The 13826-nt window shown below is 37.0% G+C and overlaps 1 protein-coding gene across 1 annotated transcript in view; it reads right to left on the bottom strand.

Moving 5' to 3' along the window:
- Positions 1 to 2147: 2147 nt before the first annotated feature.
- The window catches only part of LOC126151188 (dehydrogenase/reductase SDR family member 11-like), an 86377-nt gene continuing 74698 nt past the window's right edge, over positions 2148 to 13826 (bottom strand). The window contains exon 6 of the mRNA XM_049915926.1: positions 2148 to 2189. Coding sequence (XP_049771883.1) covers positions 2148 to 2189 — 42 coding nt within the window. The remainder of the gene's footprint in view (positions 2190 to 13826) is intronic.

The following is a 13826-nucleotide window of genomic DNA, read 5'->3' as shown; positions in this document are numbered from 1 at the left end:
TTGCAAGCATCGTAAGCAAGCCTCGTTTGGATACTTTTATCTACTTCACCGCTATCAAGGCCAACCTTAAGATCCACTACCAACTTCCGAAGATTTTGAGGGGTTAAACTAGGTTCTACATTATATATGAAGCCTTTACTTAACAATTTATTTTCGTCCTCTGTGAAAATAATATCTGTTTTATTTACACCGTGCTGATGAAACACAGACTGGGTAGCCTCCCTTTTGCGCGCATTTTAGGATACACCGGAATTAACTCGACTAACTAATTTCTTTAACTTTTTGTCATGTCGTTGAGCAATTTTCATTTTACGATTATCTAACCATAAGTTGACATGTAACCAGAACCCAACTATCTGAAAATTGTAGTTATCTCTAAATGTTTTAGACAAAAATAATTGGAGTTCATATGCTTCAGCGTTGAGCTTATCTTTTTTCGTGTAAAGTTCCGCCGTTCTTTCAACTAATATTTGCTGTATCAATTTCCGTTTAAGACTAGGCGACTTATTGCACATATTACTGTTTAAAAAACCTTTAACAAATTCCGGGATTACGTTGCAAAATTTACATTGTTTAATAAAAGTGATGGCCATACCTGTTTTGCAGATCTTATGGATAACATCTACATACTTATTAGCTGCTTTCTGGGCCTCGGCTGGCACGAATTTCATTTTTAACATTTTTATGCAGCGACAGCAACTGATATTGTTTATATGAGAACATACAGCCCTCAGTTGCAGTTTAACTGAGGGCTGTATATTCTTATATAAACAATATCAGTTGCTGTCACTGCATAAAAATGTTAAAAATTATTATAATCAGTTGCAACAGTTTTTAATGAAACTGAATAAAGAGTATGGAGACGTTATATGTTACTACAAATAACATTATTTAAGTCAAGGGGCGTACCTGAAACGATTTTGTGATTTAAGACCCACTATTGCTGAGTTTCTGTAGGAAAAAGGAAAGCAGGAATGAGAAGTGGAACATCCACAATTGATTGCAGACCTCGTCTTTAAGTGGACTAATTTGACTTGACTGCACGCTCCTAAAGGCGAGCGCTTGTTTCTGATTTGATGCGGATTCATTTAAAAAGAAAATCGCATTGTAGAAGGTACAATTTCTGACAATAAACTGCCAGTGGCGTCAGAGAAAACGCGAATTTTGAAGAATTCGTCGTGGCGCTGAAAGAATTTCAGGAATAGTAGTCTAAACATTTTGAGGAAACAGCAATTCTCCCATCCTGTTTTTGAACTGTTTTGAGACCATTTGCCGTTCCAATTCAAAGCATCTCTTTGAATGTGCATACGGAACCAATCTATTTGTGCTGCAATTACCGTTTAAAAGACATTTTTTTGCGACAAAACTGTTTAAGACTTCTACATTTTTTTGTTGGGAAGAGTTTCAAAGTATCCATAAGGAAGCTGCAAACGTGATAATGTTTCGACCAACGTATGAGCATGAAAGGCTTTTTCCAATTATGAAATCAATTGAGTCTCAAAAATTATGTAAGTAACTGAGTGACAAAAATCTGCAAAGTTGTCTTTATCAGTCTGTAAGCAAACAGTTTGTACCAGATACCAATTTTATTGTGTTTACAGTGCGCCAAAAATAGTTACATAATATTGAATTTCTTTGTGATCTAATTTGTTATAAAGTATGAAATGAAGCCACATGCAGGCGTTCAGTGTCCTTTGTGCGACTGCATTTGCCATCCAAATGTGGTATGTTTGCGGTTTCCCCTCTTCCCACACAGACAACGTGGCGTTACAGTGGGGGAAATGCACACAGCCAGGCGACGAACTCTGCACGCGAGCAAGATCACTGCACGCCTGCAGAATTCTTGGCCACTGATGTGCAGATAGCAGCGTAAAACAACATACATGACAAAGATTTGACGACACTGTTGGTGCCACGTCGTACACCCAAATCATGGCAGAGTATTTCCTGAAAATTTTGTCATCATAGCTGTTAAGGCATTTATGAAAGTATGCCACGCATTTGCAGCAAACCAAAACATATCACAAATATCGTGGTGATAAAACTTTATTTAAACTATCCAAGAATACAAACGTCAGAGAACCATCTCTTACCGACACCGTAAATGGTCATACTATTGAAATTGATTGTTCTGCCTAACTGATCGTTTAGACGTCGGATCCTGTTGCTCGGATGATGATGTCATGTACCTGTAACATATCACATTGTAGATAGTTAGTTCCGCATTGCTCTACACGTTAGAACTATGACGATTGATAAGCATTTAAGTTATATGATAACAAAACAAACCAGTATAATTATATTACAGAATCTTTCCCTCGTGTGTGTTATTTATGACTACACATTACGTACCTGAACCAAGCACTCTAGTATCTCGAGTTTAGAGGAATTTAGGAGGCACTTGATTCTGTAAATCTCACTCGCTGCTCGAGACGTCATCTCCAGATTATTGTAAATATGATGATTCAGACTTTGCACAGCTCATTTAGTCCTTTACATTCAGCAGCGTAATTTAACCATCTGCTATCTGGTAGCTTATTATCACGAGGAATAAAGAAAAGAATTGACACACAGAAACCTAGTCTGATCGCTATTGGCTCATAAGGCTTTTTTTTTTGTAAGTGGCCAGTATCATGAGACAGGGATAACATTTATTCTAAATTTTGTACCACGCTTTAATCATTTTATGCTATATTTCATTCTACAGATATGTGTCACTGTTATCAACAGTTCACACTCGGTATCTTTTTTCCTCGATACACCACACTCTGCAGCTGTGTGAGATGATAAGTTTATGCTGTCTGGCGAGAATCTGGTTACTACAGCAGTGTGCAAAAACTGATACAGCCAACTGTAGGTGTCACCTCTGAAATTCTTATATCGATGACTGCCAATTTCAAACTGATCTGGCTCTGAGCACTATGGGACTTAACATCTATGGTCATCAGTCCCCTAGAACTTAGAACTACTTAAACCTAACTAACCTAAGGTCATCACCCAACACCCAGTCATCACGAGGCAGAGAAAATCGCTGACCCCGCCGGGAAAAACTGATCTGGGGTATCTTCTATAAATGTACAATGTATTGTAATCCGTTCTATACAAGAATTCGAATTTTGTTTTACGTTTCTTTCTGAACGAGTTCTCTGCAGATAATGACATGTATAGTCGGTGACAGAATTAGCCAGACCTCTTTCCTCAACGTTGGCCTGAACTGGGCAACCTTGATGTCTGTTAACACAGCATAACATGCAAGGAGATTGCTACGAACATGTTGTCTATAGACGTGAAATCGAAAAAAAACCTCTCCGAACATTGTTTGACTCTTTTAGACAGTGTGGGTGACTATATTGCTACTGATTCATTTGTCTTTGATATTTTATCTTTTGTGTTGAATATACCAATGAAAACACGCACGATACTAATGCAAATCAATTACAACTGATCACAATACTGTTACTTAAAACTGGTTTTTCCATAGAAGAAAGCATCCCAAATTGTCACGAACTACCAGGACAAAACGCGCTTTCGGCTTCGAAATGGTCTGTCTCTACGTTCAGTCCACAGTCTATGAAGTAGCGTTACATGAGGGGCTACTACGAGATTGTATAAATGTAGCAGTACGTATATATACCTAACGAAATCCAGCTAACAAACCATTCAGTGCTGTTGGTAGTGCCTCTTTAACAGAAGAGGTAAACATCTTGGCTCCGGCGAGATTAGAACCGATAACTAATGCACTCTTCCGCTTGAAAGGCGAACACTTTGTCGCTAAACTAACATACAACTGCGTCAATCTTCCTTCTCTTGCTGTCCCAACAATGGCCAAGAGTATTCTCAAGTTAAATGACAAGGTAAGGTGCACTTTCTGCTATTGTAAATATTACGGCACTTATTGTCAGATCTCAAAGTTTTTATTTCTTCTCCATGGATTTTAATACCCACTCCGAATTTTTCTTTTGTTTCCCTTACTGCTTGCTCAATATACATGGGGGATAAGCTACAACTCTATCTCACTCCCTTCCCAACCACTGCTTCCCTTTCATGTCCCTCGACTCTTATAACTGCCTAACTTTCTTACTTTAAGAAACGTAGTTACATCACTGTAGTCCAGAGGGATGATGGTTAATTTCGACTGTGTATTAGTTTTCCAAGACTGACTTTTGGGGTCTGTAGGGACTCGCCGATCTTTATTTCTGGTGGAGAAATATTGCAAGATCATGTAACCCCCCCACACAAAAAATATAAATGAATATTATTGGGTTAATGACTCTAATTTAAGTGTAACGTCCCCACAAAATTCATTCCTTTCACATTTGTAACCTCCCTACAGAAATGCATTCACATTTAATGTTCCCACAAAATTTGTTTCCCATTTAATGTAAGCTCGAAACAGAGAAATTCTTAAACCTCGTAATAAAAAATAAACTCAGTAACCTAGTAGAATTTGGAGGACAGCAGCGCTGCATCATGGCCCTGTAAGATCATTTTGAATAAAAAAAGGAAAAATTCTTACCTCAATAAAAACGGCGAATATATCTGCTCTTATATAAAAATTTTCCAGGACAGCTCAGTGCAATGCTGGCCGATAGATTTGTCATTTATGAAAGGAAGCAACTGATTTTTCTTTTGTAACAATAGGAATGATCATGGATTGAAAAAATTAGTAAATTCTTTAAATTGAAATGAATGTTTTTTCTTAAATTACTTTATATCACGAAGATTATTATTAGGACATTTTTAAAAGATTTACATGGCACTTTACATAACATTACTAGATACGCTCGAGGCTGCTTTCTATCTTATTCAATAATACTCAGGCTTCAGCATCGCTGCACCGTGACCGGCCCAGCCAACATGATACACCAGACAGAGCAGACAGGCGACTGCTCGCTACCAACAACTTACTGCTACTGCTACACACTTCGTACTGCAGTCAACACTGCTCTTTGGTCTCAGATTATATTATAGCTTACATATTGCAGGCAGCACATACCTCTTACATAACCCTCCACTGGGGGGGGGGGCAAAAATTTGGGAGCGATGGTGAGTCAATTGGACTTGCCATGAGCAACAAATTTTTCTAAAATCTACTTATTAACTAAGTTGACAGTCACAGAGTATATACGTATATATAAATACAGAACATAAAATGAAATAGAGTGCACATGCACTGAGTACAGAACATATTAAGAAATCACAAAATATATACGCAATTTTTCTTAATTAACTAAGTTTACAGTCACAGAGTATATACATATATATAAGTGCATAACATGAATAGAAAAATAGTGCACATGCACTGAGTACAGAACATATCAAGCAATGACAAAATGTATACGCAATGAGTACAAATCATATTAACAAATGACATAAAGTGCATATGCACTGTAGTATTTTTTTACCATTTTACTAGAACTAGGATAGGAAAGGGAAGAATTGCATCATGGTTGTAGCACATTAGGTTGCACGTAGCTGCACTGAAAGTCCATATCTTTCTACAGAAGCACAACACCAAGTGTGACAATCTGAAGTTCTCTTCCCTGAAGTATTAATCAGTGTAGCCAAAACACTCAAATGTCGTATTAATATTCCGTGTTATCATTTTGGTAGTACAGTAGGTACACCAAACAGTGGAACCATAATAACATCTCCATTGTTCAAGGTGGTGGACACCATGATGTGTCAACACCACACTCATTCACCAATGTAGAATTAGTGCAGAAACCAAATATAGTGCTCCATGATCATAAGGATAGACAGGACAAACGTATATTGCAGTAATTTCTGGTAATTAGGTCAAAAGGTGAAGGACATTAAGTCTCATGCTAGTCATCATTGAGAATTACACTAGTCTGTCAATCGATTTGACTGATTGTTGGCACTCATTGCGTAGTTACTGAACACTTCTGTACTATGCATGAAGTATTACAGAATAATGTTCATAAATCATCTGATTACAGTGAACATCAGCACTCATTGGCCAGTTACAAACCATTTTTATACATTATTTAAAAGTGATCATTCAGAGCAAGAGTTAATTAATGGCATACCATTTACATAATTCATCTAGTTATAGTAATCATTGGCACTCATTGGCCATTTACAAACCATCAGAAGTGATCATTCAAAACAGGAGCTAATGAATGGCATAGTATTAACATAATTCACCTAGTTATAGCAATCATTGGCACTCATTGGCCTGTTACTAAACGTATAGCAAGTATTGAATATTACAAAACATTTTTCATCATTCAAGTGACATATGAGATATTTAAAATAATTGTTGTCATGCTTTGGCCAATGACTAAACATATAGCAAGTATTGAATATTACAAAACAATTTTCATCATTCAAGTGACATACGACATATTTAAAATAATTATTGGCACTCTTTGGCCAGTGACTAAACATATAGCAAGTATTGAATATTACAAAACATTTTTCATTATTCAAGTGACATACGACATATTTAAAATAATTATTGGCACTCTTTGACCTGTGACAAACCATCAGAAGTCATCATTCAAAACAGGAGCTAATGAATGGCGTAGTATTAACATAATTCACGTAGTTATAGTAATCATTGGCACTCATTGGCCAGTTACTAAACGTATAGCAAGTATTGAATATTACAAAACATTTTTCATCATTCAAGTGACATATGAAATATTTAAAGTAATTGTTGGCACTCTTTGGCCAATGACTAAACATATAGCAAGTATTGAATATTACAAAACATTTTTCATCATTCAAGTGACATATGACATATTTAAAATAGTTATTGGCACTCTTTGGCCAGTGACTAAACATATAGCAAGTATTGAATATTACAAAACATTTTTCATCATTCAAGTGACATACGACATATGTAAAATAATTATTGGCACTCTATGGCCAGTGACAAACCATCAGAAGTCATCATTCAAAACAGGAGCTAATGAATGGCATAGTATTAACATAATTCACCTAGTTATAGTAATCATTGGCACTCATTGGCCAGTTACAAACCATCAGAAGTGATCATTCAAAACAGGAGCTAACGAGTGTAGCATCAAGCTACTGGTATTCATATATAATAGCATGTAGGTAACATAATACAAATTTAAAATATAAGAAACAGTGGCATTCATTGGCCAGATACTAAACATATAGCAAGTATTGAATATTACAAAACATTTTTCATCATTCAAGTGACATATGACATATCTAAAATAATTATTGGCTCTCTTTGGCCACTGACTAAACATATAGCAAGTATTGAATATTACAAAATATTTTTCATCATTCAAGTGACATATGACATATTTAAAATAATTATTGGCACTCTTTGGCCAGTGACAAACCATCAGAAGTCATCATTCAAAATGAGAGTTAATTATTGGCATACCATTTATAGAGTATAACAAAAATATTATTTACAGAAATTATTGGCATAGCATGTATGCATTATTACAAAATATCATTCACTATTACTCAGAACTCATCCTTCAAGTGACATAGGACATAGTGAAAATGTAACATACTGTAACTGTTACTCAAGGTCTGTGGTTAGAAAACATCATTCAGCATTACTCAGAACTCTCTTAAACTGGTAGCATTATTTGAGACTGGTAATACATTTTTTGTGCTAGCAATGCATTGCGTTGAGATTGATAATTAATTGCTGGGGCATGAAAATATTTGCTCTTGACTTATTGCTACAAATGAGGATAGGTAACGTCATTCGTCATGAGTCAGCTGTAGCAAGGTTATGAAACGAGTATATGTGATCACATTCATGAATGACACACACAAATGGGTAAAAAAAATGCAAGTACTAGAACAGGTTTAATGGGTAACTGCTTATAGTACATTAATTTCATGAATAGCTTCTCCTGGAAAAAATACAAAATGGATTATTAAGCTGAAAGAAGAAACGCATATTATGCTGAAAAGTAGTGAACTTCGAATTAACAGGTAATGAAATGTGTACTTAGTATGTATGTACTCTAGCTGTCAGGGTGTGAAATGGTTTTTTGAATAACTGGTTTTTCATGCAAAAGTGTGTCTCGGATGTCGTCAAAAGTAATAACATTTTCGTGAACAAGATTCTGCGTATCTGAAGTACCGCTTGTGTTGCTGGAAGATGCAACCTGTACTGTATCTAGTCAAATTCTATCTGATGTGCCATTATTTTCGGGAGGATGCTGTGGCATTTCCACTATTTGTACTGTCCTATTATTTATTCCTGACGTATTACGTTCGGGATGATATCTACTGTCTGGTTCATTCATGATAATATGTTGTTGCGGATGATTTTGCTGCTGATAAGACCGACTGTTATTAAACGTACGCTGAAAATTGTGCTCATTACTTTTACGTCTGTCATGATAGTCGTTGCTGTATGGCGCGTTGCGATAGGAATTGAAATGATGTGTTTTCTGTACGTAGTTATGTCTTTGTTGCTGTGCGTTACTATTTGGTGGAGCCGACGCTATGCGTGTAGGCGGCGAAACATTAAAGCTTGGTTGACCTTGCAGACTGCATTGTTGGTTAGGTATGCTAACCGGTTGGTTTGTTGCTGTCGTGGGGAAAAACCTCTATTGTTACCAAAATGTGTCTGCGATAGCTGAAAATTTTGTACATACTGATGATTACACTTCTGTCTTTCATTAAAATTACGCTGGTAGTTCTGGAGTGTCTAATGAAAATTGTCACTTTCGGTAAAACTTATCGTATCGGGTTTTCTTTACTCATTCTTAATCATAGATAGATCGATAGTTGAAGAGCTGTTTTGATAGATATAAAGGATAGTAGAAGAGAAGGCAGCAGTGCAGAAAACTAAAGATGAAATAGCACTACTACGGCTCGGGGCCCTGTGCACGCTACGGCACATATTCATAGAAGTGTAATGAATCCCCTGAGGTCAATTACGCGCTACAAATAAATTTTAGTTTCTGCGTTACAGGCAATGCCGGTGAGAATTCAAAAATTAATTTTTGTATCCAGGCCAGGTGTAGTTTCTGCATTACAGGCCAAGCTGATAAAAATACAAAAGCAAATTGTCGTATCCAGTCAAAAGCGCGAATCTGTGTTCTGTCATTATTAAGTACCTTAAATTTTCTCACGGATAGAAAATGCTTGTAATCAAAATTATCGTCTGTATGTCTGAACAGGTTCAGGATTGCATGAGAATCTGTTTGTCTGTGTCTTTTCGGATTCTTAGTCGCGTGGTCTCTGTAAATTATCTAAATTACACTGGCTGTGTGAGTGTGACAAATGTTTGGAATGTGGCGTATGCTGTGACGTGTTTGTGATTGAAACATTTTTCATTTCTGTCACTTTGTTACGTTCGTCAATTTGGCTGATCTATTGTTCAAATTTCTTATCGACTTCCGTATCCCGAGTGCGTGAAACTTCTGCTGACATTAATTTAAACTCGTCGCGTAACTGTGTTGCGTTCTCAGAACATTGTTTAGCGACTGCACTGATTTCGTCTCTAAGTAATTTAGTTGTGGCTACATGTGTATTATTTAATTCTTGTGCCACAGATCTAATTTCTTCACTACTGTTCCTACCACAAGCCTTAATTTCCTCACGTATTTGTTCTTTAGTATCGTGACGTTGCACGGTAACGGCTGTAATCTGTTCATTAAGTTGTTTGTTCTGTTCGTTAAGGTTGTCGTGTTTTCCATTCGACTGTTTGAAACTTTCATTCAACTCTTTGGAATTGTTGTCTAGTTTTTCATTAAGTTGTTTGAAATGGTTGCCGAATTTTTCATTACGTTGTTTGTACGATTCATTAAGTTTGTCGTATTTTTCATTGAGTTGTTTGCACGATTCATTAAGTTGTTTAAAATGGTTGTCGTGTTTTTCATTCAACTGTTTGGAATTGTTGTCTTGTTTTTCATTAAGTTGTTTGAAATTGTTGTTTAGTTTTTCATTCAACTGTTCGAGATTTTTATTACTTTGTTGTACGATTCATTAATTTGTAGCAATAGTGCCATAACTTGATCCCAGCCAATATTACCTACCCTATTCTCTGTACTGTTTGATGGCGTACCTGCAATTGTCACGTTTTGTGTAACCATTTGGTCACTCTGTGATTCTCGAAAAGGTTTGCCAATCGGATGTGCACTGTGGATCACTACCTCGGAATCAAATAAATCTGGCATATTTTGACTACACTGTTCATCTTCGTGAGAAAAGTTTATCTGTTCACAATTCAAATTTTGCAAACCGGATGTGTCAAACTGGGCAGCGTTCATTGTATCAGAACGTGCCGCGTCATCATTTGTCGTTAAATTAACAGAGGACACAATTGAATTTGTTTGCTCATCGTAAGCATTAAAATCATTATTAGTGGTCGGTAGGCAATGATTGTCTGTAAATGGAGGACTATCATTAAGACACTGAGTGTCGCTAGTATTACCGATCAAATTATTCGAGTCAGTTTTTTCACTCATTGCACATCGCGATGTACTGTTAACAGTTTTTCGCAGCATTTTTCACAAATCAAAATTAAGCACGAAAATGAAACAAAGACAAAGCAAAAATGGAACAAACACAAGTACAACAAAGAGCAATAACTTGCCGATGATCTGTGAAAGAAAAAGTGACAAGTTAGTAAATGCGTTGCGCCAGATGCAAACTACATTTAAGTAAATAAGAGCACATATATGACTACTTCTCAGAGATTCACAAAGAAATACGATCCTGGCCGGTTGTCGCCAAGTGTAACCTCCCCACACAAAAAATATAAATGAATATTATTGGGTTAATGATTCTAATTTAAGTGTAACGTCCCCACAAAATTCATTCCTTTCACATTTGTAACCTCCCTACAGAAATGCATTCACATTTAATGTTCCCACAAAATTTGTTTCCCATTTAATGTAAGCTCGAAACAGAGAAATTCTTAAATCTCGTAATAAAAAATAAACTCAGTAACCTAGTAGAATTTGGAGGACAGCAGCGCTGCATCATGGCCCTGTAAGATCATTCTGAATAAAAAAAGGAAAAATTCTTACCTCAATAAAAAAGGCGAATATATCTGCTCTTATATAAAAATTTTCCGGGACAGCTCAGTGCAATGCTGGCCGATAGATTTGTCATTTATGAAAGGAAGCAACTGATTTTTCTTTTGTAACAATAGGAATGATCATGGATTGAAGAAATTAGTAAATTCTTTAAATTGAAATGAATGTTTTTTTTAAATTACTTTATATCACGAAGATTATTATTAGGACATTTTTGAAAGATTTACATGGCACTTTACATAACATTACTAGATACGCGCGAGGCTGCTTTTTACCTTATACAATAATACTCAGGCTTCGGCATCGCTGCACCGCGACCGGCCCAGCCAACATGATACACCAGACAGAGCAGACAGGCGACTGCTCGCTACCAACAACTTAACTGCTACTGCTACACACTTCGTACTGCAGTCAACACTGCTCTTTGGTCTCAGATTCTATTATAGCTTACATATCGCAGATAGCACATACCTCTTACAATCTTAATGTTCCATGTGTGGGCGTGGCGTTTCCTGACATATCTTACAAGGAGGAGCCACAACAGGTCGCTCTCCGACACAGTCGAAACATCGCTTGGTGGAAGTAGGGGGAAAATAAATGGACACTTCCTTTGTGTTAGAGACGTAAGCTCGATAGTTTAGGAGAAAGTGGCAGTCAGAATTTTAACGCTACTGCATGTTGTTATAGTAAGCGCGCAGCTAACAGCACAAGTTCGAATTTTTGCGTTCCAGAATTAAATCCTGTATTAAGGTATTATTTTTTTCCTTTTGCTGTCACTAAAGTATGTGAGATCAGTGACGTTAATGCTTTTGCGTCATCGTAAAATGTAATGAAATTATTTACAAAAAAAGTAAGCTTTTTAAATATTGTTAAAATTAGATTTTATCGTCTCATATCTTATACATCGTTACGACTCGCCAGGTTAGGCGAGAGCGCTAATGCGCCGCTTGCTGGACTCGGGTAGGTGCTAGGTGAATAACGGGCTGGTCCCCACATCCCGCCTCAGTTACACGACTCGCAGATATTTGTAACACTTTCGCTCTATTTCACGATTTACACTAGACACAGACAGCTGGGGTACACTGATTCTGTCCTGGAGGGTATGGAATGGCGGCAGGAAGGGCATCCGACCATCCCTTTAACTAACCTTACCAAATCCGCTGTACCATGCCGACCCTGCAAGAAAACTGCGGTACAAAAGCGCAAGCGAAAGCAAGAAAGCATCTTATACAGCGTTATGTAACTAAAATTAATTGAAAATGAAAACATTTAAATTCTAGTATATCAGTTTTTGTTTGATTTTTACTTTTGTGCTGAAAGCAGTGTGCGAAGGCACATGTTGCGCAGTCACGTTCTTTAATGTAATTAAAATTTAGAAAAGCAACTTCGTTACCGTTGTAAATAGCTCGCGACATGGCGGTCATTTCGCGGAAAATCAAGCATATCAAAGCATTTTCTCGAAAGCGGGAGCCTGCATTTTATTACGGATGCAGCTGTATATTTTATTAATTTCATAGCTTATACTTGTAATTTTCGTTTGTTGTGCTATGAGAATAGGATACTTTTATAAAGAACGAATTTAAATTTTGACATGTCAGTAAAAGTATACTTAGTAGAGTTGACAGAACAGCGCACACTCTGACGGCATTACTTTGACATTACATTGATAATCCGATTTGATCGACAACCAGTCTGCCGCCTAAGGAGGGATAGCTCTGCGTATCCCACGATTCAATAATGTACAGAAACGGCTCCATTTTTAGGGATCCGTACCTCAATTGGTAAAAACGGAATCCTAATAGCATCACTTTGTTGTTGGTCAGTTCGTCCCGCGTCTGTCGGACTGTTAACACAAGATAACAAGTTGACATTATTGTGAGGTACTAAGGTCTGTGGTACCTAAGCGATGGAAATTATTTAAGCTTCTAAGCCGGTGCAGTCAAAAGATACGGACATATATGTCAAGTATTTTGATACTCTAAAACTGATTCGTGAAAACGTAAGGATAGGTTTTTTATATTCATGTCAGATTCAGTGGTCTACTGGTAAAGTGTGTGACTGTGAACTGAGAGATTTTTTTCAGTCTTCTTCTTAAGCTGGCTCTCCCATCATAATGATCTGAGAAGTTCCCAGAAACAACACGTGGTTCAATCCTACCTTAAACTGTAGGTTCCCTTTCCCCGTTCCAGCCAGATTACATTATGACCACAGAGAAATTCCGTAATCAGGTAATGGGATGTAAGCTGTAAGCAGGAGCAGATATATGCTCAGGTCACAGTTTTGTAAATACAAAAAAAAAAAAAAACTGAACTTGAAGATATTCGTCTGGAAGACCATTGTGCAAAGAAGTGGGATACTTAAGTACAGAGGACTAATGAGCTGCGTTTGAAGTTATATATGGCTGAAGACACTGCAGTAACAAATACCAAAATAAGCATCTGAAAGGGAATGGACATCTCAGAAACGGCAGTTACGGAGATTGGGCAGAAAAATTTAGGTACATGGAAGGTAACAGTGAAGAAACCTTGGGTAACAGAAATAGTATTTCTGTTAATCGACGAAACAAGAAGCATGAAAAAATTTAAAAAAAGACGGGAACACAGCAATATAAGACACTTAGAATGACGTAAATAGAAAGGCGAAATGGTTACAGGAGTAATGTGGAGAAATCGAAAAAGACTGAAGGACTGATTCAGCACGTAGAAAAGACAAAGACAAAGGCGGCTACATTGGAATTCTACAAGTAAACGCAGAGGAGAGAGCGGGTGGGTGGAGGGAGCAAACGTGAGGCCTCTACGAACGGAA

Source organism: Schistocerca cancellata, chromosome 2, assembly GCF_023864275.1.
Source record: "Schistocerca cancellata isolate TAMUIC-IGC-003103 chromosome 2, iqSchCanc2.1, whole genome shotgun sequence".
Classification (NCBI taxonomy): domain Eukaryota; kingdom Metazoa; phylum Arthropoda; class Insecta; order Orthoptera; family Acrididae; genus Schistocerca; species Schistocerca cancellata.
The sequence above is the reverse complement of the archived record's forward strand: the minus strand, read 5'-3'. Positions and strand labels throughout refer to the sequence as shown.